Source organism: Colletotrichum destructivum, chromosome 4 (assembly GCF_034447905.1).
Source record: "Colletotrichum destructivum chromosome 4, complete sequence".
Lineage (NCBI taxonomy): Eukaryota > Fungi > Ascomycota > Sordariomycetes > Glomerellales > Glomerellaceae > Colletotrichum > Colletotrichum destructivum.
Genome location: NC_085899.1, coordinates 4,726,390 through 4,750,101, shown reverse-complemented (window position 1 = coordinate 4,750,101; position 23,712 = coordinate 4,726,390). Strand labels below are relative to the sequence as shown.

Below are 23,712 nucleotides of genomic sequence, written 5' to 3'. Positions count from 1 at the left end.
ATAAGGCCAGTCTGATGGTCCGCGACGTTAGCAGGCTCCATTAATGGTGAGCTCCACTACGTTCAGGATCGGACTTGCTTCAGTCTATGGGCGTTGCGGTTCCGGTACCTACCCCTGATGTTGAAGACTGAGTTGGTTAGGGAACCAGGAGACAGGACACTATAAGGCCGAAAGTGAGATTCAGGTTCTTTTCATGGTTCCTTCAACCTTCAGTTTCCGTCTTTCTCAAACAATCTGGCGATCTAGTTTGGTGTTATGCAGCATTGTCACTCGCAGCATCAATAGCTGGCATTGTATATACCTAGCCTTGGCTGGATGGCAGAATAAATCACCTGCTCTAGTTCTACCTTCCGTGGTTTACTGTACGATGATTGACATTTTGAGTTGCGTTGTCACAATTCTTAATTATATACTTGTCTTCACTGGGCACTGCGCGAGATCCTCCGCCTCTCCCAAGCGAGTCCGTCAACAAAAGTCCCAAATGACGTCTCAGTCTTGCTCGGGGTGGTCAGACTCCCCTCCAGCCTGTTCTCCAACTTCATCGTTTCTCGAAAGTCTCAGCGACAATATCCACAAAAGAAGCATGGCAGAGAACTGCGCTAAGAGCATATACGGGAACACCCATAGACCTATCACTTGCGTGATAGCTCCCAGTAGATACGGAAGTATTGCCCCGCCAATCTGTCCAATCGATGCCACAAAAGAAACGGCGCTAATGTGAAGCTCTTTTGGCAAGAAATGGACGAGCTGAACAATGCAAGAGGGAAACAAAGGGCCCATCAGAAACCCTATCAGTGACATGGACAGTACCGACACCCATAAAACCCGGACAAGCATGAAGAGAATAACAAAGACGGGCGCCAGGGCAAGGTACAAGACGACTGCCCGGCGGGCGCCGAGCTTGTCCGTTACAACCCCCAAAGCCACACGGCCGACTGCCATGCCTGCCCAGAAGCCTGACGAACAGATACTCGATGCGTACGTGCTATTATTCCGAACGCGCAGCATGAAAGCCACGACCCAGCCGGATACCGTGCTCTCGGTACCCACGTCTGCGAGTAGGTATGCCGCGTAGACCCACGTTGCGCTGTATTTCAGGACTTCTCGCTGGTTTATTTTATCGTTGGAAGCTCCAGGCGCCGAGTAGCATTTGCTGCTATGGTATCTCTTTGAGTCCTCGTGCCTAAATGCCAAGCATAAAATAAGAAGCTCAAGGGCAGATGCGATGGACTGAGATGAATTGTTAGCCAAAACCATCCTGCGTTCGTTGAATGACTACCAAGAAGCAACTTACTAGTACATAGAACCACTGATACCAAAGTCCTTCGTTTGCAGAGAGCATGATGCCAGCAAGGTACGGACATATGGCTGCTCCCACCGAGAAGGAGCCGTGCAAGATACCAGATAGCGTGTTTGCACTCTCAAGCCCGGCGACCCAGGCACACCAAGATCCGTCCAACAGCCCTACGCCGAGCGACCCAACGCCAGTGGCCAGCAAGAACACCGGAAATGGAGGATGCAGCGCGCCAGTGACCGCGTAGAGGAGGTGGCATGCTGGGCCAAGCACGGCAATCCCTCTCTGGCCGAATCTGAGATGAACGCGATTGCTCAGCGACGATGCGAGACAGTACCCAACGGGGCCGACGAGGAAGATCGCAGACACGTGGATATCGGTGAGGCGGTAATCTTCCTGGATGTGAGGAATGGTGACGCCGATCGTCGAGACGAAAAGTCCCAAGACAACAAATGACCAGGCGGCGGCGGCCATTCTGAAGGCTATTTTCTCCTGTCCTGGGCCACCAATGTCATCTGAATCAGGGATACGGTTCGATGAAGAGTTGAGGCGACTATCTTCCTCGAACGATGTGCCCAACAGCGGCTCCGCTTCTGTCGCGTTAATGGGTGTTGGGTCTGCTGCTGAATGACGTGCCATGTTGAGGTTCGTGATCGACGCTTTGCGGCCAACGAAGAGGCAAATGTCGACACTGTACAAGATCAAAAGGGAATGGAAGCGCCTGGCGGGGAAATCTTATGAATGGAACTGAATGGTCACTGCAGCCCTCTGTTCCAAGTCCGATGGTCGGTCAGGCTGTTGTTTGGTTGATGTTACGAGACAAATGGCGACGCACCCTGATATTTGGAGTTTGGAGATATGTAGTCGGAAAAGCCCCGGACCTGGGCAGGAAACCAACCATACCTATTCAGGAACATGTGCCAACTTTCGTGCAGGGGCTTGTCACCACACTCACGGCCGTCGATCCCACAATGTTCGTTCAAGGGGAAGAAGCGAAATTGGCTACGGCAGTCATCCGCTTGAGTGGCTTATGCTGGTTTCTTCTGTGGCGTCTTCACTGTTCTTTTTCTGCATAGCCAAGCACTATGAAGCTGCATAGCGAGACTGATATTACAAGGCACCTGGGCTGGGCGGCAACTCGCCCGAGTCCCATTCTTGTGGCTGCGAACCCAGCACGAACTCGAGCAAGCCTCCCTCGTTGTTGGGCCCCAAAAGATCCTCGTGGGTAACCCAGCTCTTATCCCACACTTTGCCATTGACCTTGAGACTCTGGACGTAGTGCCCCTGCTCGAGCCCCGTGGCGGTAACCCGCAACGTGCCGCCTGCCTCGCCAAGCTTGATGCTGATGTTTTCGAACCGAGGTGACAGGACGAGGTAAACAGGCTGCGTGACAACCGGGTACAAGCCAAGCATGTTCCACACGAGCCAACTGCTCATGCTTCCCGCGTCATCGTTGCCGGGGATCCCGCTCGCACCCACGTGGTAGTACTCGTCGACGACGGACGTGCTCCGCATCACGCTTTTCCACTGCCTGCGCCCGACGTAGTTGTAGAGAAACGGCGTCATGAAGCTGGGCTCGTTCCCCGGGTTGTAGATCATGCTTCCTATGCCGTTGTTCCCTTGGTCCTGCTCCGCCAAACCGGGGACGAAGCTCGTGTCGAGGCGGCGCTCGAAGTTGTCGGGGCCGCCCATCAGGGATATCAGGGTTGACATGTCATGCGGCGCGGTGAAGCTGTACTCCCAGGGCGTGCCCTCGTAGGAGATGGCCTGCCAATTGCATTCTCCGCATTCGAGCGGGCTGTAGCCCGCAAGGACTGAGCCGTTGGTTTGCAAAGGGGCGAGGAAGCCGGTGAAGTTCAAAGCCGCAGCGTCTTTGATCCAGATCTTCTGCCAACCACTGCTTCTGTCAGCATACGTAAAACAACAGCCTCCCGGTGCGACAGGGCATATCTTACGCGGAACGGTTCAGGTAGGTCGCGGCTTGCTCGGGCGCCTCGCCCTTGGCGATCTGCGACACGGCAAAGTCGTTCAAGGAGTACTCTACGGTCTTGCTCACGCTCCTGCCATAGTTGACAGAAACGTAGCCATACTTCTTCCAGTCGTCCAGGGCACCTCTACCCTCCTTGGTGCTTCCCGTCGGGTCGTTGAAGTCGAAATTGTTGTAGGGTTGTATTTCGGCGTTAGTCCGCACCGCAGCGTAACCATCCGCCCAGTTGATGAGTCCCTGCGTGTCGAGCTTCTTGACGTAGGCATCGGCGAGAACGTTGTCGGAATTGGAACCGCCTTGGACTCGGCCGTTGTGGTTGTGGCTACGGCCCTCTGGTAAGAAACGTTCATGCCGCCAGATGTCGATCATGGCTCGGACTAGATTATGTTAGAAAGGAGTCTTGATGGGAAATCTCGGTAACGGCACTTACTCATATCAACCTGTCGGTTGGGCAGAATGAGAGAGATGAGGGCATGAGTGCAGCGAAATGTGTCCCACAACGTGTAAAAATCATCGTAGTACGGCTCCTTCGAGGTCCAGTGGGGGTTCTCGCCGGTCCGATCGGAGGGCATCAAGTGTGCGTGATAGAGTCCGGTGTAGAACATCTCCAGCTGGGTATCATTCTGGGTCTTCACATCGATCTTGGAAAACACCTCGTTGTTCCACCGAGCCTTCGCCTCTGTCACGGTCTGGTTCAAGTCCCAATGAGGAATCTCGTCTCTGATGAACTGACATGCCTTGTCGGCCGAGATCCACGAGATGCCTACTTTGGACGTCAAAGTAGACACGTTCGACGGGAACGAAAACAGACCTCCGATCCGATTGGCGTACTGATAGCCTTCGACGCCGCCACGGATTGACGTAGCATTGTTGAAGAAAGGCTTCACGTCAGTGACGTTGGGCCAATACGGATCCGTGTAAATTCCGGAGAAGAGAGCCGCATCTTCAGGGGCGCTGTCAAAGTGCCCGCAAAAGTAGACCTTGAAGTCACCGCCTGGCAGAGTTAATCCCAGCATCTATGTGCAAGACTTTTGAAACTTACCAAGAGCCCAGCCTTCCCTGTAGACACCGTATCCAGAGTACCAAGAACCGTCCTCGCCGTGCTCCAACTGACCATTGCTATACCATTGAGACTCTTTGCCCCGAGTAGGCAAGTAGTGGCTCAAGTCGACCAAGACATGACGACCTCCCTCAGTGGGAAACTGATACTTGATGATGCCAGCGTGCATGCTAGCGCTCATCTCGGCCTTGATACCATTCTTCAGTTCCGTCCTGTAGTAACCGACCTCGGCAACGTCATGCCCAATCCTCGGTTGCATGTAAGTGAGGTTGTCGAGCAGGTTGACCCCTTCAAGTGTCGTGAGGGGCATCTGCGGAATCAAACCATACGTCGGGGCACCTCCAGTACCGCTGACGTGTAACATGGAAATACCAGTGACGTTTCCCTCTACAGTGTAACCTGCGTTTGCCTGATACCGGGTGTCCCATCTTGAGGTGTCGATTCCAACCTTCACCGCCCCAAAGGGAAGGGTTGCACCGGGGAAAACATTTCCTCCCTGGTACGAGGAGCCTGGAGTTGGGCCTTCGGTGCCCAGGAATGGGTCAACGTAGGGTGTGTAGTCCCTGGCTTCTGTGACTCTGGAGAGCCCGGCCAGGACGGCGCTGACGCCGGCAACGAATTTGATAACCATTCCAGGGTCTCGTGGTTAGACCGCTCAGTCGGATGCGAAGAAAGACGGAAGTTGCCCTGTCAATCTTTATTTGGATGTCTTCCTTGCTATTTATGCGGCTTGTTTGGCGGGCAGCATTGACCCGAATCGTCGGATTTGTTTCTGTGATCTACAACCTTGGAAGTTGCTTATCCACTTTCCCCGCATAACACGGATGTCATGAAGTGGAACTGCCGGCTGACGATACTTGGATTGGTTAAGACGCCGGCACTACGGGGTTGTTGGGATGTCATTCCACATCCCCTCTCCTTGGCATTTCCGCGTTTCTTGGACACTGATTCTGTTGTTGAGGCTTGTTCGCATCGTTCATCTGAAGTTGGCCGGGACTCAATCCCATTAACATATAGTGCCGACAGTCGAATGGGAAACAACGAAGGAATGGTACCCCAGAAACGCAGCAAATGTCATGGCAATGCTAAAGATTGTGGAAATTGCTTTAAGCAAACCCGGTGAGGGACAATTGGCAAAAGGCTCAATATCTCGGAGGGGCTCCCACTGACTAAGGTAGGTTTGCGGTTAAATTGCTGGAGCAAAACTCCAATTCATCCATGTCCCCCCTCATTGTGGGTCAAGCCGGTGCCGGAGTCTCCGCCTGCTGCCCTTGTCACAAGGTCTCCAGCAACAGCATTATCCTGGCTTCCCTCAACTGTATATTCGACGAATAATGTCGGCGTGAATAGTGACCATTGAGCAACAGAGTTCAGCAGAGAAATTTGAGTTGAGGTGGGTGCTTGTGGAGTTTGTCCAATGATGTTCACTCTCAGACCAGATCTTGATTACGAAGCAACCCAAATCGTGGTGTTGAGTAATCGCTTTTGGTGTTCCCCAGGAGAATTCGAGGACACCCAAGGCGCATGATCAACCAGAGGCAAATGTCTACTAGAAAACAAGAACGACTGTGTTTTGACATGACCCTTGTTGCTAAATCCTATGTACGATTCACACAAACTCCAACTCTCACTCCCTTGGAGTCTCTATGATTATCTGGTGTTAGAGATGAAGCCGATTTTTCGTGCTTGGTTGGTTGTGGGATCACAAAAGACAACACCAAGTCTCTTCAGCCAGCTCATAAATCACGACCTGCGTCGTTGATTCCGAGGCTTAGTGTCGGCTCTTACCAGGCAAAAAGTTCGTCATTCAAGCCCACTTCAGGCAATCTTAATCCTGTCCCTGTGGTCTCAACAAGAGTAAACCTGCAGATGGAAAGCCCCTTTTACCGTGTTTCAAGGTGGAAGAGCCCGTCAACGTAGCTAAAATATTTACGATGACTTACGGCTACGCACATAAACACCTACTGTCCCGAAAATTTTCAAACAGTAGAAAATAGAGCATTGCCGGGGATCTTATTACTGATTTCCTACGAATGTATGTCAACTCAGCTCCGTGTACTGTTGCATGCGCCTTTCTCATGGTCCTCGGGTGTCGTGATATCAAGAGAAATATGTAGAAAGCGCCACGAGGAATGAAAGACGAGGTATTCGAGGTTCTGAAGTCAAATTTTACGTCATATCTAAGCCGCGTTGTGAGAGAAATGACAGCAACAATAGTCCACGTATTCAACGCAGATTATGCACCAATATTGCCGACATGATGGCACAGATTGCCTAAAGTTTCTGGGGTGTCCTTCATCTTAGCTGAACGTACATGCTTCTTGCGACTTAGACAGACATGAACTCAACTGATTTCTTACAGTTGTCCTGTGGCTCAACAAACTGCAAACGTCAAGCTCTGTGAAAATGTGCTTCGCCTTATGAACGCCATCAACGACGATGTTTCCACAAAACTCGAAACACAAGGCATGTACTCACTTGAGTGACTTTCTGCCTCTATGTGCAGCTGCAATGGAAGGCAGGGGTGGGCACCAAAGGCCTCAGGGGCTGGATTGGTCTACGATGGGCTCATAGACTCAATGTATCCTGATAAGCTAGTTGTCTCACGTTCAACTGACTTCAATTACACAGCGTGAGAATAACTAAGAACCAGAATGCGCGCGTTCCTTCAACAAGTGTTTTATAGCTTATTTGCTACTTCAGAATTGACTTGGTCTTTTTGGCACAGGCTCCATGCCTCTTTGGACGTCTGCTCAACATTCAAAAGTTTCTCTGCATTTCACCTACGATCTGTTGAATGCAACGAAACGGGATTGCATTTCATCTTTCTAACGGTTTTGATGTCTGCAATACCACAAGTCATTCTAACTGGCTGACACTGCTGCAGTCGGTGACGTCTTTTTCCGCTAACCCCGCCGCTGCCGCCGCCGCTACAACTTCCCCCTGAGAGCGCGCCCTGATAGCACTGACAGCTTTCAGAGTCTGAACATATGTACTGGTAAACCAAAAGCAAGCAATCCGAAGGCTTCGTAACGCTTAATGCTTGAATCGAATGTCTTTTCGGGCGCTGCCTTGGTCTTTTGTAGTCTCGAGGTAGTGAATTTGTTGCTTGAGTTGATGTCAGTGATGAGGGTGGCACCATTGGGGCGAAAACTGATACTCACCTCCTCCGTCATGGCATTCCATTCTTTCTCCCTCTTCTTGTTGCACCACATGTAGAAAAGCTTCGCGAGGAGATACACACAGATGTTCATGCAGCAGATTCCAATGAGAACCCTGTTACCACGACGGTCTGTTTGATATACGTCAACTGTTTGTCAAGGACACACGAGATGCCTAGGGACGACTCACACTCAGGGCGATCATCCTCTCGGTAGATGTTGGAGTAAATAACACGAGCAAGTTGAACCATCATACTACATTAAGTCAGCCACCCACTCTCCTCTTGTTTGTCAATGAAGATTTTTTGTAACTCACTTGTACAATGCTGCCGATACAGCTCTGGTGCGAACGGAGTGAGAGTTTCGAGATGCCCATGAAACGTGCATGGCATGTGCTAGTGCCGCAGGTTAGGCTTACACACTTCAAGATTCGTAAAAATTTTCAGCAGCAACTTACGTGATGGATACGACAAAAGGACAGTGACAACAGCATACTGCGCCCAGGGACTGGTATTGGATGGCAAGACGGCCATTGCGACCAAGTTGGGCAGGTACCACAACTGCGTGAACGCGCCGAAGAGCGCTCTTGTGTCCCAAATCTCGGAGAGATAGGTCATGATCAACATGCAAATCGCGCCAAGAAACTGAGGAGGAATGCTCAGTAGATTGGTGTCCTGTGAATCGAAGCCGAGTTCTCTGAGTGTCAACGTGAGGTATTGGTCGGGGGGTCCAGCCGGGATCTCCCAAAGCAGACCGAAGATGTAGATGGGCCACAACTCATAGTCGGCCAGAGACTTGAGAAGAAGCTTCGGGGTGATTGCTTGGCGGTTGTGCATGTCGGATTTGGACGGATCGTCGCGGAGGATGCGATTCACCAGAATCTTCTCCTCGTGCTCGGTGAACCAACCTTTGGGACGCCACCACGCCTTGGTCTGGGTTGGCGAGGCAGCCATGGCAAACCAAGACCAAATGCTGATGGACAAGGTGATGATTCCTTCAATCAAAAAAAGCCACCTGAATCCCTCGCGGCCGGCGATGCCGTTCATCCGAAGGACTCCTACGGCAAGCAACGGAGCGACGATGTCCGTGATACGCCGAACAGTCCAGAACATGGCCAGCCGGAAAGGTAGCTCCGTGGACTTGAAGAAATACGTGAGGTAGAGCACAATGTCCGGGATGAAGCCTCCCTGAAGCACGCCCAAGAGGGCACGACAGACAAGGAAAGATGTCCTTCCGCTGAGCCAGAACTGGCACCCGGACACGATGCTCCAAGAGCACATGAGGAAAGGTATCCAACGGTCCGGTCCCAGCTTCTTACTTACCATTTGGGACGGCAGTTCAGCGCACAAGAAGGATATCTGAAAGACAGTGTTCCCCAGGTTGTAGTCGTTGGTGTCCATGCCCAAACTCTGGAGGAAGGATGCCGAGTTTGCCTGGCTGAGGTTGCCTCGAGGAAGATCAAGAGCAAAGAATGCTACAGAGATGCAAGTTAGTGATCTGTTGGCAGCATTCATTACAGGTTGGTGGTTCGTGATAACCGGCGTGATGGTGTTGTTCTTGTCTTGTCGCCTGCCAGGGTAAAGGCAGACAGGCAGACGTTGACAGCTAGAAAGAGTGCCTATATCAAAGGCGAAATGACACCGAGATAAATACATACCAATGCAAGCCCACAGCGTTATCCGAAAGTCCATCCTGGTTATCAGGGGAAGCTCTTCTTCCCAAGTCCAGCGGAAGGTGGGGTCGAAGCGGTGCAAGTTCTCATAGCGCGGGTGCGGTTGGAAGAACTTGGCGGTCGCGGGGTTGTCGTACACCGAAGGCTGCGTCGCGATGGCTTTCGGATCGTAGCCGCTTCGTTTCTTGAAGAAGGAGAGAATCGGGATGATGGGGGCATCTTGTTGGCGGAGTTCGGCTTGCTCGCGAAGGATTCGGTTCTTTGTCTGCTCGAGCTCCTCGTCGGTCGGCTCGATTTTCACAATGTCGCTGGTGTCCTGCTTGCCATCCGAGTCCGATGGCGGAGAGGTCGATCTCTCGATTTCCTTCTTCTCCGTCATATTCGGCAGAATTCACAGAAGGGACCTGGAGTGTTGACTTGGCCTCGACAGAGAGGCCGTTTTCGCCAGAGCCCGAGAGAGGTTGAGGAGTTTTAAGAGAGCCATTTTCGCACCACGAGAACCCAGGTAGGAAGCGAAGGGTGAAAAAAAAAAAACTCTTTCCTTCTCGCCCAGCCTGACGTGATTTCTGAAGCTGCCTGCACGCCGAGCCAGGGACGTCGGCTGCGATGGTATCTCTGCGCGAGCTTTCCTCCTTTGCACCGAGAAGGCAAAGGACGATCACACCTACCTGCTAGGACAAGAAATAGCCAAGCCTTCAGCAATCTCAATGGTCTGGAGCTTCTTTTCGTTCGTGAAGCCAGACCTCTGCTTGCGCGTCGTTCTCGCAGCATGCCGGCCGAGACCCAATGGCACCATTCCCTTATCTCGACCCAAGCTCTTGGTAAGTCCTTGGCTGTGGCAGTGCTCTGACTTTGCCATTCGCAAGCCAGCCAGTCATTTTCGGGAAAACGTGGTCAAGTTGGCAGGCAACGAGCACATATACACGCGCCAGGGACGACGATGATGCGATATACCAAGAAAAAGACGTGATTTGGGATGGGGGCTAGGTTGCAACGGCAGAGCCAAAGGGTGCGGGCTAGCGGTTGCTTGGTATGCTTGGTATAGCATCTTGGCAACTTTGTGGGAGAGATTAGCCTGTACTTATAGGTACCGGTTAGTCCCGATCCCGCAATGAGTCTTAAAAATGACGAATGATCCAGACTGGTCTGTTTCCTTCAATCACTTCCTGGAACGGCAGCGTTCTTGCACTTTCAAGCTGATTTGTTTTAATGAGTGCGTGCAAAAGCAGGTGATTGGGCCGCGTATGTTGAGCATCTCGGCCTGATCCGGAGCGGGACCCGGTGGTGGAAGAGTCCGGGCCGAGAAGCTTCGGGCTTAGCTGTCGATATCTGTGCAACACAACCGATCATCGCTGGTCGGAATAAACCAGTCTATGTGCATGGTCAATGCCAGCTCGGGATAAGTTCATGGGGACTAATGCCCAGAGCACATGATGTCGTCGATCTCACTCGTGTCTCTTGATGACACTAATGGTCTCTACCATAAGTGGGAATGCTGCCGAGGTATCTTTGTTTCGGTCCTGAGTGATACAAGCACCCGAGTCCCCGACTTTTGGCAAATCAACGTAATTAACGCCTTGCTTAGCTGTGATTTCATGACCAGCCACTGCTGTATTGGGAGTGGCGTTGCAATCTCAACTGTATCGCCCATGATAATCTACTTTCAGACGCTAGCTATCAACACTTGGTCAGGTGGTTTAGCTTGGCCTGCGCTATCTACTACGCATTGCTTTACCTTGTTCCAAGACTGGGACGAACAATGAAGGATGAGATTCGAAATGGACCGAATCAAGCTCGTCTGTGACTGTCTAGGTCAAATGTAGTGCTAAGCTGGATGAGATTCAGATTTTTGATTGTTTCAAAACCTCACAAGGCTATCTCAATCCTAGGAAACACGCTTTCCAGAAGATGGTTTTGGCCACCGTCTCTGCTCGACGATTGAAAAGATGTGAGATTGCAGGCATCACCTTCACTCAGTAACTTTAGCTACAGTGTAGTCAGATATTTGACTGAAAAAACATGTGAATCCGCAGAAAACGCTGCATGCTCTACATCGTACACTAGTACTACAAAGGAACGAGAGACAGGTCTGCAAAGTTCCTCAGTAGAACCTAGCTTATAAGCTCCCGGATATGGGTTTCAACTAAGGGAACGGCACTGGTATGCTAATGAACTTCGGGAGTTAAATCGTGCACAAGCCATCTTGTTTCTGCATCTGTACATGGTTTGGCTTTTCCAGCACATCAGAAGATCATTGAAGTCAAAAAGCACGGAGCACATGGTACCTGGGTACTTGTAGTACGTAGTCGGGCGAGCTCCGCTTGAGTTTTGATCCAAAGTGACAAGATTTGATCCATCAGCGAGCTGTTAAAAGTCATTACATTCATTACCTGGTCCAATGGTTTTAAACCAGGGACCGCCCTCCAACCCTCGAACGGCCCCTCGGAGTTTATTTACCCTTGTCGGCTATTCTCCGACCAAAATGGGAGTCCGGCCTGCGACCTGAGCGTCCCATAGAGCGCGGCCCCATCGAGATTCTCGCCCCCGTATGCTCTCGCACTTAGCATGTTGTTGGTCGCGATGTCGAGCGCCGGCATCCTGACTCCGAGGCCGTTCGCTACCCTAAGCGCATGATTCGCATCCTTGATCGTATTCGACACAAGGAACCCAGCTGTCCCCTCTTTGGGGGCCCAAGAACCACTGGTCAGCCGTCGCGAGTAGCTGCCCAAAACAGGCCCAAAGTTCTCAAAGATCAGATCTTCCATCACATCGGTGCCGATACCGTTTTGCTCGGCCAGGACCTGGGCCTCGGCAATGGCCTCGAGAAAGACCACAAGAAGCACGTTTCTGTAGTCACATATTAGAATGTGGTTCACGGTTCCATTTTGATGCGCTGGCCTCCTCGGCTTGGGAGAATTACTCACCCCGTCACCTTCAGCATCGGAGACTTCTTGACATCTTCACCCATGTTGATAATTTTTCGTCCCATGACGTCGATGATGAGCGGCTCAAGACGCTCGACGGTGGTTCGGGGCCCGGCCATGGCAAATATCAGCCTCCCGGCCTGAGCGACCGGATTTGCCCCGAAAACCGGGGCGGCGACAAAGTTGGCGCCGGCCTTTCGCAAGGTTTCTGACACGGCCAACGCCGTGTCGGGGTGGATCGTGGAGCAGTCGATAAATGTCTTGTCCGTCAAGTCGATGCCGCTGGCCAGGAGCTCCTCAATAAGCGACAGAAGAACGGCGTCCGCTGATACCTTGTCGAGTGTCAGCCACGTATGCACGGGCAAAGGAACTTGTACTTACCATAGTGAAGATGTCGTCGCATACTTGCGCCACCTCTACTATGTTCTTCTTTGCTGTAGCACCGGCTTCTTCCAGTGTTGCGCCCTTACAAATGGTGCGATTTGAAAAAGTAAGACGGGCTCCGTGCGATTGGAGTTTCCGATGCAGGTTGACGGCCATTGGTAGACCCATGGACCCGAGGCCATACTAAACCGCGGTCAGACTAGATGATCTCGGGCTGGGCTTTGAAGTAGTGTTCTCACCCAACCGACAGGTTTGATTTTCTGCATGATTGCTGTAGTAAAACCCGCCTATTATCTCCAACTGGGGAACGAGGAAAAGTGATTTGCCGTAACACTAGCTTGGAAGTTGAACTGCACAAGTCCTTATTCTTGTCTCTTCTTTTACCCGAAGAGCGAAGATTTATATGTACACGCAGAGACGCCAGCGTTGTCGGCGCCAATTCCGATATCAGCGGCACAGTCAAGCATTTGGTGGAATCTTGAACCATGCTTATCAGCGGCATGGTTGTTGTTGCCCTGGTGGAAGCCACTTTTACACATGAAGAACGTCGTCGGTGTCCTCAGCCGGCTTCATTTTCCGCTGTGGCGGCCCGAAAGCCGGTGTATGCTGATAAGGGGCATTTCGGATAGCCCGTCCGGAGCAGATTGACTAGTCCGGAACCTGCACGTATCCCCGCTCCGGAGACCGGAGCCGGTGGGCTTCTGAGATTGAGACAATCGGGTGCACGTTAGTTGCTGCTAATCAGGTTAACGAGCCCGATATCGGCAACGCATCCGAGCAAGCAAGCAAGCGTGATTTTCGGGAAGATGCCGATCTAATCTTCTCGTCCGGTGTGCCGAGATCATACACGTCAGATTCACGAAATGACGCACGTCATCGCCAAATGTCGATGAAACCACTCTGTCAAAAATCGCACCGAGTTCTCGTGGGGTCGGAGAACCTCTTCTCAAGTAGCAGCTCTCCCAAACCCTCCTCCGAAGCATCGTTGTGCATGGTGCAATTGAATGCCTCGGGCCTCTTGCAGTGTGTAATCATTCGATGACTTGGAGTGAAACCGACTCATGGGAAGCCCGATTCCATTCGTTACCTGTTTTCGTATTGCGGGTTTTTGTCTTCATTATGCATATGTGCAGCCTCAGCAGGAGCCACCTTGGCTTTGTGTCTCCGTCCCCCATCATTCGTTAGGCAACATCTACAAGGATTGGCGTTCGTCGATGGTTGTTCGTTCGGACCTTTTCCTACCTAACGTACCTCGCAAATACTTGAATCGTGAAAACTCATCTGAAGAGGTACTTGTGTGGGGATGGGGGCAGGCACCTTTGAGAAGCCTTTTACAGCTAGCCTGGACCGTTTGCTGTCTTGTGTCTCCCTAGCTGAATGAGGTATGCCTTTCGGGTAAGGGATCTATGCCTTTCGGGTAACGGATACTTTGGTTATGACGCGCTTGGGGTAGCCTGGCAACAATTAAACTCTGGCTGTGTTAGCTTCGATTCGGGCTTGAAACACATGCTCTGCGATTGCGGGCGACTACTTGCATGCTCTCCTTTTGGCACGCATATGCGCCTCCCTCAAGGACAACTGGCCGCATCAAGTACAGCGCCAGGTGGGCTTCTGGTGTTCTTGATGAGTATTGCATGAGATCCAAGCCAATGCTCGAATCCGCTCTTGATTCGTCACCAACGGGGCTGTCTGCTGATTGCTGTCCGTCCCTCTCATAGTCGCTTAAGTACGCCGGATTGGAAAACCACGGTAGACAAACTATCCCCTCAACGATCGCACTGGAACAGCGAAATGCATCTCGTGCCTCGAACGATAATTAACTTTATCATTTTCGAAAGAATGTGCAGGCATCTCTTTTTGCATTTGCTTCGATTGTCTCTCCAGCTGTCTGGTGGTGAATCGTACCTGAGAACGGCCTCATGGTACGCCCAGTGGGGCAGAAAATAAGGTTGAAGCACTGCCACTCATAAGCCCCAGCGTGAACAGGCTATCTAAGTAGCTCAGGCCGAGTTCACCTTATGTGACTTTTGATTGGGAAGATGTTTTCATAAATCGATGGTAGATAATCCATAAACAGCATCTTCAGTGTCTGTCCAGCAGCAGGGGAAATTATGAACAACTAAATGCCTGCAATCCAGTACAGAACAAACAAACAAACTAACTATGTGACTGATGCGTAAACATACTTTGTGGATTCAGCGCGTTAGATTCTGTCAAAATGGAACCAACAAGAGGGCAAGACGAGCGAGTTTTCTGAGACAGTCCGAAATCCTGCCCCAGAACGAGGCGACCAGTTACTTTCTACGGCTCACGGGCAGGCAGATGACGAATGTGGAAAGACGGCACACGACAAACGACACAGGACAGTCGGGAAGCACGCACGTGGGACGGAACTCTATGACCTAAAGAGGCGCGGTATCGCAAAGACTAAGCTTATTTCTACTTGAACCGAGACCGAGATGCGCTTGGACTCTCCCGCTCGACCACTCCATACTTGAGTCAATCTGTTTGTCGGGAAGGCGCACCTACACATGATTCTAGGACCGAGTGGGTGGTAGAAGACCCAGCGCCTCATCCCTGTACGGAGTCCGCGGAAAATTCGTCGGTTTCAATAGGCTTGGCCACCGATGCAGCTATCGAAGCCTTCACGAGGTCGGATGAAGGGGGTTTGGGATGTGGGAGGTGGTTGAGACTGAAATAAGAACTGAAAGTTTATATCCAATGACCAGCGAGTCGGTCGGGCTACGGGCATGCTGGGGTCCGGACTCCGGTTTCTTCTTTGCGGCCAGCAGCTGGCGCCGTAATGTGGGACGCCAATGGTGATTTACTTTCCTGACTCTTGACTCAAGCCAAGCCAGACAGACCCAAGGGAGGCTGCTACTTTCTTTGTCATTCCTTCCCCTTCTCTTGCTGTCGTTGTTGTTGTTAATGTTTGTTGTGTCGGACTTTGAGTCCGACGAAAATGAGCCAATACCGGCGATTTGTGGGGCAATCGGCCGATAGTTTGGCCCGCCAAATCTCTGCAGTCTGATCGATCTGATCCAGGTCAGCCCAAGGAGTAGAACCGTGTCGCAACCTGTGTTTTGCGTCGTCAGAATGTGACCGGTTCGAATGAAGTATCCTTATTCCAGGAGGTTTGCAAGCGTTTCAGCGTCCGAAGTGACAAGAGAGGTTGGTATTTTTTCCAAAAATACACCAACCACCCACTCATCCGTTCGCGGGTTCAGGGGCTCAAACACCGCGCTCCCTTACGACGATGTTCCCAGCAGCCGTCAGAGTGCAGAGACTAGGCTGACTATAGTCATGCTTGATTCGATCCGGAGCCGGTCAAGGTTCTGCCACCCATGTTTATAGAGTATACATACCACCCATGATGAAACTTTGCTTCTTGAAAGTGGCCTGAGTTTTATAGCTGGACTGAATCGTTGCGATAACTGGTAAGGTTTTCTAGTCAACCATCTAATCTCGCAAGACTATACTCCCATTCGTTACTTCGCATCCCGTATCGTAATCCGGGTAGATAAAGAGGGCGGGGAAAGCCATCGGCAAGGGAGGATAGGAATTACCGACAGGCAGAAGAACTGTGCCGACCCGAACTTCAACCCTCTTGAAGCTTGAGGCCAGTGCTAGCCCCCTTTGAGATCGTCCAGGGTAGGGCACTGCCTGATATTGGAGGACGGCCTCAAATGTTATTTGGCGGTGGAGGTGCTTGACACTCGGGTGGAAATGCAGGGGGTCGCAAGACTTTGATGGTCCCAGAGTGGCGGAGGGTCGACAGCCTTGAAGCGGCCCTCTCGACGTGGCACGGATTCTCGACATCAGACAAACCATGACCCAATAGACGCTAACCCCAGCTTTGACCAAGTCTCGTTACTATCCTGACATACAATTCAAACACAAAAGTCCTTGGGGCATCATCGTGGCGTGCCGGGTATACACGAGTTATGCTCTGGCTGGTAACAGGGCGAGCACTGCCCACAACAGGCCGCCTATCAGGTCCACAGCTTGATATGATGCTGAAATCCTGCGCGGGGTTTTCGAATCTATGTAGTCTATTCCTGAGAGGCCACACTCAACGGATCGGATCAACCAAGCGGGCATTCTAGGGGGGGTCACCAGCTAGTCTTTGCTCTCCTTGCCTAGCCCTGCTCCTCCTGCCCAGCCCACCCTAACGGTGACACTATCTGATACCACCATCCAATGCTGCCTCTTCCAGAGGCGTTGGGCTCCGTGGAAAATTCGTCATCCATCATCATCATTCTTCCATCTCACAATCTCGACGACCACAGCATCAACATTGCTGTTTTCTATGTTTTGATACCAAGCGAACCGTCGCCCCACCCGTCGCGTAGACACTGCCGGCTATCACAGTCCAAGTTGCTTTCCCCAGCAGAGGAACCCAAGGAATCGAACATGGTACGGAAAGAATCTCCAGGCGAAGTGCCATCGATTGCTTGCATACGGTGCCGACACAGGAAGAAAAAATGCGACCACGCCCTCCCGAAATGTAGCGAGTGTAGACGCGCCGGTTCAGACTGCGTCCGCTTCCAGGAAAGAAAGCCGAGAGACGCGTCTTCGGTTCCGTGGGAATACGTCAAGGGCCTCGAGGGACGCCTCGCGCAGGTCGAGAAGAATCTGGCCAGCTGTATGACATTGCTCAGGAAACAGGGGAATCCGAACCCATCGTCGGCTGGGGTATCTTCGAGCCAGCATTCGTTCCAGGGCATTTCGACACCCGAGTATCTTTCCCAGGGTAATTTTCACGAATCTTCGGCCTCTCCGTCAAATGGTGCTCTTGGACCTTCTCCCGATCGTGTTTTGATCAAAAACGCTGACACACTTCTCAGAGGGTAGGTTGGAAGGACTGATTCTCCCAGTTTGCCGGCTCAGCTTATGATAGAGTAGACAATCTTTTGCCGACAACTCCCCATCGCCAGATGTTTTCTGTGGGATGCTTCGACAACCTATCGGCCTACACCAAAGCAACTCTCTACCCAGTGCCCCCTCCGGAGACGGGACCGGCCTATTTCGAAGGGTCGACTTCGACAGCTACTTTCAATTTGTTCACCCAAACTGGAAAATTCTAGACGAAAGGACTGTAGCTGAATGGTTCCAAATCTGTGTCGAACAACGAGCGCCGCCCCATGCTTACCAGTCGTTTCTGGTACGGATGGTCTGCGCAATAGGTGCCACATATAGCAGCTTCTCTGACCGGAATTGTCCACACATCGCACGGTCAAAGACTCTATTCGATCAAGCCCTTGGCCAGTACTTTCTAGACACTATCCAACAACCCAACGATATACCAACAAAAGCATACATGCTGTTGGTTGTTGGTGCTTTGCACTTCCCCGATCCCTACCACCTTCATGACGCTATGAATGATGCTCTTTCGAAATTGGGCCAGAGGCTAGCTGCCTACGAGCCGGAGTGTTCTTTGGATTCTACCGACTGTCATCCACAGGCGGCATCTGTGGAAAGTCCGGACAAAAACGCTTTGATGAAGTATACTTATGTGCTCTATGAATACTCCTCGAATGTATGGAACAGACACTGTCCAGAAATCGCGAGTTCCTGGGACGAAAAGGTAATGACTCCGTAGAGATGATGAAATCTTTGGTAACCATTGCCTGAATAACATTGTCAGGTTTGGGACAAAGGCACTTTGCTCACCTTTGGCGGCGGATTCGATGATGCCAACTTTGAGCACGCGTTCAACATCCAGCGCATACAAGCAAAGATCCGACGGCACTGGTTGCAGCTGAAGAAGATGAACGGACAACCCGAGTTCCGGGCTCAGAGCTTGCAGACCATCAAAGCAGAGTTGGACAACTGGAAGGCAATGATACCGCTCGTCGCGAGCAACGTCAATGAGGCCACCGTCTGCCACCCGATTTCCATGCTGATGCTGTACAACTACAGCATCTGCTGTCTGTATCAAAATGAGATCGTCGTTCCCACGCTTGACGACTACTCCATCTTGTTGGCGGCCGCCAGTGAGAACGCGAGGTGCTTCCAGCGTATCCAAGGGCACCAGCCCATGATCTTGTACACCTGGGATTGGGTGAGTGGACCGTCGTTCTCCAAGTGTCTTTTTGGATGTCTAACCTTCGTAAAACCTCAGCTATACTCCCAGTTCACTGTCAGCGTCATCCTCTTATCCTGCTTCTGGGGCACGCCATACATCTACCGCACGACGGCTTACCAAGCCCCCGACGCCCTCCAGGCAGTCGAAGACTGCGAGCTCACACTGGCACGGTTCGCCCAGCGCTGGGAAGCCGCCGAGATATACCTGGAAACGTTCCAGCTCATTCTGTCCGAAACTCCGATATCCTTTCCCCACAATCCCAACTTTGTGTTATCAGATCCTTCCAAACTCCGGGTCATCAATCTGATACAATCACTGGAGAGGGGGAGAATACCGGTATCGGTGATTGCGATGTTGAAGCGAATCGTGAACCAGCCCGTTGCCGAGCATACTCAGATGTACTGAAGAAGCGACGCCTCCGGACGACTCTCGTTGGATTTCACTTCCAGCTCGAGGTCATGGTTCCCCACGTTCTGTCTCCTTTCCGCATTTCATGAGCAGGGCAATCTCGATTTCCACGGAGTCTCAACGCAAAGAAAGGCCAGGAAGAAGCCGCCGCATCAGGGCTGCATCTCAACGTCGGCGGCATGGAAACAAGCACTTGCGAGCCCTTGGCTGGGCCAATTCTTGATGCAGCCATCACCCTCTCGCCTTCTCACGCCAAACATCTGATGGTTTCGACGACCATCGGATCTGTATTGCTTGCGGCAGTCCTTAGGTAACGCTTCGTTGCCGAAGATGGGGTCAACACAGTGGGGGGTCTCCGTCACAGACAGGCCGGCTGCATATCAGCCAACTTGGGCTGCTGCATGGCGAACCCGATCCTTGTTCTGCGGCAGAGACCTTCCACTTACAGCTCAACCGGCCACCTTGGCGGAGGGTCGATTCTCCTGTCGCGGCTATGCAATGCAACCTTCCCCCGGACCGGTTTCCTTGAAGGGCAACTCGAGTTTGCGATGAAAAGCTATCGCCTAGTATTTCCATAAACGATTTGACCTCGCGTAACAGCCCAAAAGATGGCATCATCCCACCGGCCAGACGACAAAGGGCCCCGATATGAGAAGACCCTTGACGCCTGCACGGAAATCTATCTGGACTCCTCACGAACGACCTTGGCCGGTTGCAGTTTTTGGTGATTTTCGTCAGTCTGCAAGCCATGGTGTCTCTGACCAAGCTTTCATGTGCTTTGGGCATCGCCGCCGTGGCCCTCTGCGCACCAGGTACCGCTACACAGCTCTCCCAAGATCAGCAGACTTCGCAAGCCATCCGGGGAAAATGGATCGTCACTCTGAAATCTGGATTTGCCAAACGAGATGTTGACCAGCATCTCGGCTGGATCGAGAAAGTGCACAAGCGAAGCCTCGGCCGTCGTCAGACTGTGGGTGTCGAACGAAGCTTCGGCATCGGGAGTTTCCACGCATATACCGGCGAGTTCGACGACAAGGTGGTCGCTGAGATTGAAGGCAAAGAGGAGGTAGATATTCGCATTGCCCTCCATAAACCAACACAGCGAGACAGTGTTGAAAAAGAAAGAAAAAAACAATTGAAAAGGCAAACAAGACTGACGAGATCTTACCCAGGTCGTTTCCGTCGAACCTGATCGCGAAGCATCCCTCACGGCTCTCATCGAGGCCGGCAACCAACCCTGGGGCCTGGCCAGCATCTCGTCACGAACAAGACTCGCCAGCAACGACGTCGACACACAGACGTACGTCTACGACGCGGGTGCGGGGACGGGCACCTTTGCGTACGTCCTCGACTCGGGCATCCGCATCTCCCACCCGGACTTCGAGGGCCGCGCCATCAGGGGCCACAACGTCTGGCCGGAGCTCGCGTTCGACGACGACTTTGGCCACGGCACCCACGTCGCCGGTACCATCGCGTCGCGGAGGTTCGGGGTCGCCAAGAACGCGACCATCGTCGACGTCAAGACCACCAGGGTCGTCTACACCACCACGACCAAGATCATCGAGGCGCTGGAGTGGTCCGTCCAGAACATCACCAACACCCCGGGAAGAGCAGGACGGAGCGTCGTCAGCATGAGCTTGGGTGAGTTGTTTTCTTTGTTATCCCCCCCTTTTTTGGGGGGGTACGACCTCTGCGGTTCGACCTCGATAGCTGACGAGACGGGCAGCCACCGGCGTTTCGACCGCGCTGAACAACGCCGTCGACGCCGCGACAGGACTGGGTGTCTTCGTGGTTGTAGGCGCCGGCAACGACGGACGGGACGCGTCGACGAGGTCGCCCGCGAGCGCCCCGACCGCCTTCACCGTCGGCGCCATCGCCATCAACAACACGAGGCCGACCTGGTCCAACTTTGGGCCCTCGGTCGATGTCTTCGCCGCCGGGCTCGACGTCAGGTCCACCTCGCTCTACCAGGACGGGACGGAGCTGCTGTCCGGGACGTCCATGTCCACGCCGCACGTGGCCGGCCTAGCCTTGTATCTGAAGGCGTTGGAGGGTACCGCGCTCAACGCGCCGGCGGCCATAGCAGCTCGTATAAAGGCTCTTGCTACCAAGGATGCCATCGCCAACGTCGGAGCCGGCAGTCCTAATCTGTTGGCTTACAATGGGAATGGCCGGCGATGAGCACCTTTGCCATCACTGAAGACGGGGTTTACCCCGTAGCAAAACGCACATATAGACAGTTGTAGCGAACAAAATAGATCATACAGCGGGAGCCAACTCCCCTCATTGTTTCTCTATCTCTCTTCCCAACATATGCGCACACTACTTCCCCGGTTCAAGCTGTGCTCCCCCCTTTGCCACTGACATTGAGTTGTGGCCATCGCCGAGCCCGAGCCACCTCAGTTCGCCGAACCGCTCCGGCATCTCGCTCTGCTCGTGCCGCAGTCGCTCGCAGCCCCGTACGAGCAACATCCTCCACCGGGGCTGCACTCGAAAGCGTGGGTCCGAACCCGCTTCGTCTTGATGGCGTAGGTACCGGCCCCGACGACGCAGTTGCCGCAGTAGACGCCTTGCGCGAGGCCGCTCACACACTGACAGCCGTTGTAGGTGCAAGCTCGCGCCGAGAGCTCGGCCGGAATGGCTTCGCGAGCCTGCACGGAGGACGCGTGGGCTGTCGATAGAGCTAGAAGCAGCAGGGCGGTGAGGTCTCTGAGCTGCATTTTTGACTTGTAGAGCGGGGAGAGAGAGAGTCTAGAAACGACCTTAGTTCTGGGCAGTTTCTTCACGGGGCCAGGTATTGATGGAAAGCACCTTGAGCGGGTTTTCCAGCAAACCGAGACCATGATGCTCACCTTTTTACACAAGGACGAATGTAGAGCTTTTTTGAAAGTAGGTGAGTCCTCGAAGACTGACTGATGTTTGTGTGCCCACAAACTCGTAGGAAATCAACCCCTCTTTTGAAGACATCCCTCTTCAGCAGGGCATGGGCACCGCTTCCAAAAACTTCCCGTCTGCCAGTCGCGAATGCAACGACGCTACGCAGCCGGCCAATGGTTCGACAGTCGCGGGGGGTAGATCGCTGCAACAATCCACTAGTTTCCGCCATGTCTTACTCTATATGTATCCAAGTCGGTCTCGGGTAAACGCATAATTCAAAAGATCTGATAGGTGTGTTCTGACTGGCTTCCAGCCGATGCTTCGCTGAAGCAGTTTCCGACGGGCAGCGTTGCTTTCGAAAGTTCGTAGTTGCAGTGTCCCGAGGGGACTGGAAGTCAGTCTCTTGGTTGCTAAGAAGCGTGTCTATGTCATTATTCAAAGGCCCAACAACACGCAGTTGGAAGGAATATCCCAACTACACTTTCCACAATTCCACAAGGGCCTCCCTTACCTGCAACCCTGCCTATGTCTCTCTGGAAGCTCTTGATCTCCACAAACTTTGTTGGCGGCTGAACAATACAGAAGATGGGAAACCAGACTAATTCGAGTTCCCGGTTCATCGCAGATAAAACCACTCACGCGCTTATCTATGGCGAAGAGGGTAGTAGTCAATGTAGGTACATGTTGAACCAGCTGACTGCCGCCGACTTTCCTCGCGCCATGGCCTCCCGCTCCCCGGGCTTTCCTGGATCGCCCCTCGTCAGGCAAGCATGCTCGACCCCGGCGAAATGATGATACTCGAAGGGCACGCCCTTCTTCGTCACGGTTTCGAAGCAGTGCGACTTCAGCTCGGGGGTGAAGACGAAGTCATGCTCCGGGGCCAGGATCTGTACGGGAACCCCGACGCCATCCATGTCCTCCTTGGTCAACATGCTCGGGTGGCCGGCCGAGATGCAGTCGACCAACGGGGGGTCATGCTCCTTCGCCCCAAGCCGGAACACGGCCCACCCGCCGTAGCAGAACCCGATGGCGGCGACCTTCTTGTGCTTTTCCCGCAGTGCCCTGGCGGCGTTGAAGATTTCGGGCTCCCTGGCGTCGCGGTTGCTGTCCCTTTGGAAGGCCGACAGGTCGACCTCGCGGAAGCGACCTGCGAGGATTGGCTCGAAGGGCACGATCCAGCCGCCGAAGAAGTCGGGTAGATAGACGGTGGCGTTGGCCTCGCGGGCGTAGTGATCCGCGAGGAGGCGCGTGTTGGGGAACGTCCAGCCGAGCAGGTCGTGGACGATGAGGACGGCCGCGTCGGGGTTGTCTCCGGCGACGTAGACGTCGTTGCCGGCGAGCTTCTCGATCCGGCCGGCTGGCGTGCCGTCCCACTCGAAGGCCTTCAGGCAACACGAGGCGATCTCCATTGTCGATGCAATGACTTTTGGGGCTTCTTCTCTTAGGTGTTTGCGAAATCTCACTCAGCTTCTAAATCGAGTACCAGGTGTAAGAAGAGAGGTGGTTTTAAAGAAACTGAGAGGGCCGGCTGCTCGGGGAACTACAAGCTCCGGCGCCGAAAACGTCTCGTCGTGATGCGAAGCGGAGATGCGCGGCGTTAGCCAGCTTCAAAGACCCGTTAAAGTCCGCCGCACAGTGAGGGGACTATCCGTTTCGTAGTAACCAGGATGATTCCAAAGTGACGGTGATTATTTTTTTCCGCATCCAATAGAACCTGTTACCGCCCTGTTGCACTGCTGTCCACCCCTAGATGGTTGTCAGCTCTGGTGCAACACCACCTGAGTTTAGCGTTGTCCGATGCAGTATGCCAATCCCGATTCATGTAGGGCGATGCAGAATCCTCTTTCGCTTTCGGAT

The 23,712-nt window shown here is 52.9% G+C and overlaps 8 protein-coding genes across 8 annotated transcripts; 2 read left to right on the top strand and 6 right to left on the bottom strand.

The window, feature by feature from the left end:
- Positions 1-388: 388 nt before the first annotated feature.
- Positions 389-2,167, bottom strand: CDEST_07383 (Putative major facilitator superfamily, MFS transporter superfamily). The gene is made up of 2 exons (XM_062923542.1): positions 1,295-2,167; positions 389-1,230 (listed from the first exon to the last, which is right to left on the bottom strand). Exons 1-2 carry the CDS (start codon positions 1,931-1,933, stop codon positions 490-492), a joined length of 1,380 nt encoding a protein of 459 aa, XP_062779593.1. The 5' UTR covers positions 1,934-2,167; the 3' UTR covers positions 389-489.
- A 13-nt stretch (positions 2,168-2,180) lies between these two features.
- On the bottom strand, positions 2,181-5,015 carry CDEST_07382 (Putative glycosyl hydrolase family 92, alpha-1,2-mannosidase). The gene is made up of 4 exons (XM_062923541.1): positions 4,324-5,015; positions 3,712-4,275; positions 3,250-3,658; positions 2,181-3,191 (listed from the first exon to the last, which is right to left on the bottom strand). Exons 1-4 carry the CDS (start codon positions 4,970-4,972, stop codon positions 2,405-2,407), a joined length of 2,409 nt encoding a protein of 802 aa, XP_062779592.1. The 5' UTR covers positions 4,973-5,015; the 3' UTR covers positions 2,181-2,404.
- Positions 5,016-7,377: 2,362 nt separating this feature from the next.
- Positions 7,378-9,553, bottom strand: CDEST_07381 (Putative major facilitator superfamily, MFS transporter superfamily; the record flags this gene model as incomplete). Its single annotated transcript, XM_062923540.1, has 6 exons — positions 7,378-7,449; positions 7,506-7,633; positions 7,693-7,757; positions 7,819-7,897; positions 7,960-8,976; positions 9,160-9,553. 6 exons carry the CDS (start codon positions 9,551-9,553, stop codon positions 7,378-7,380), a joined length of 1,755 nt encoding a protein of 584 aa, XP_062779591.1.
- A 2,074-nt stretch (positions 9,554-11,627) lies between these two features.
- CDEST_07380 (Putative 6-phosphogluconate dehydrogenase, NADP-binding, 6-phosphogluconate dehydrogenase, domain 2) lies at positions 11,628-12,638 on the bottom strand (the record flags this gene model as incomplete). Its single annotated transcript, XM_062923539.1, has 3 exons — positions 11,628-12,021; positions 12,099-12,430; positions 12,480-12,638. The coding sequence occupies 3 exons, from the start codon at positions 12,636-12,638 to the stop codon at positions 11,628-11,630; spliced, it is 885 nt and encodes a 294-aa protein (XP_062779590.1).
- Positions 12,639-16,682: 4,044 nt separating this feature from the next.
- Positions 16,683-19,292, top strand: CDEST_07379 (Putative zn(2)Cys(6) fungal-type DNA-binding domain-containing protein; the record flags this gene model as incomplete). Its single annotated transcript, XM_062923538.1, has 5 exons — positions 16,683-17,332; positions 17,388-18,069; positions 18,130-18,797; positions 18,848-19,040; positions 19,107-19,292. 5 exons carry the CDS (start codon positions 16,683-16,685, stop codon positions 19,290-19,292), a joined length of 2,379 nt encoding a protein of 792 aa, XP_062779589.1.
- Positions 19,293-19,726: 434 nt separating this feature from the next.
- On the top strand, positions 19,727-21,159 carry CDEST_07378 (Putative peptidase S8 propeptide/proteinase inhibitor I9; the record flags this gene model as incomplete). Its single annotated transcript, XM_062923537.1, has 3 exons — positions 19,727-20,044; positions 20,151-20,619; positions 20,705-21,159. The coding sequence occupies 3 exons, from the start codon at positions 19,727-19,729 to the stop codon at positions 21,157-21,159; spliced, it is 1,242 nt and encodes a 413-aa protein (XP_062779588.1).
- Positions 21,160-21,377: 218 nt separating this feature from the next.
- On the bottom strand, positions 21,378-21,698 carry CDEST_07377 (uncharacterized protein; the record flags this gene model as incomplete). The annotated part of the gene is made up of 1 exon (XM_062923536.1): positions 21,378-21,698. One exon carries the CDS (start codon positions 21,696-21,698, stop codon positions 21,378-21,380), a length of 321 nt encoding a protein of 106 aa, XP_062779587.1.
- A 468-nt stretch (positions 21,699-22,166) lies between these two features.
- CDEST_07376 (Putative dienelactone hydrolase, alpha/Beta hydrolase) lies at positions 22,167-23,402 on the bottom strand. The gene has a single exon (XM_062923535.1). The coding sequence runs from the start codon at positions 23,262-23,264 to the stop codon at positions 22,524-22,526; it is 741 nt and encodes a 246-aa protein (XP_062779586.1). The 5' UTR covers positions 23,265-23,402; the 3' UTR covers positions 22,167-22,523.
- Between the last annotated feature and the right edge of the window lie 310 nt (positions 23,403-23,712).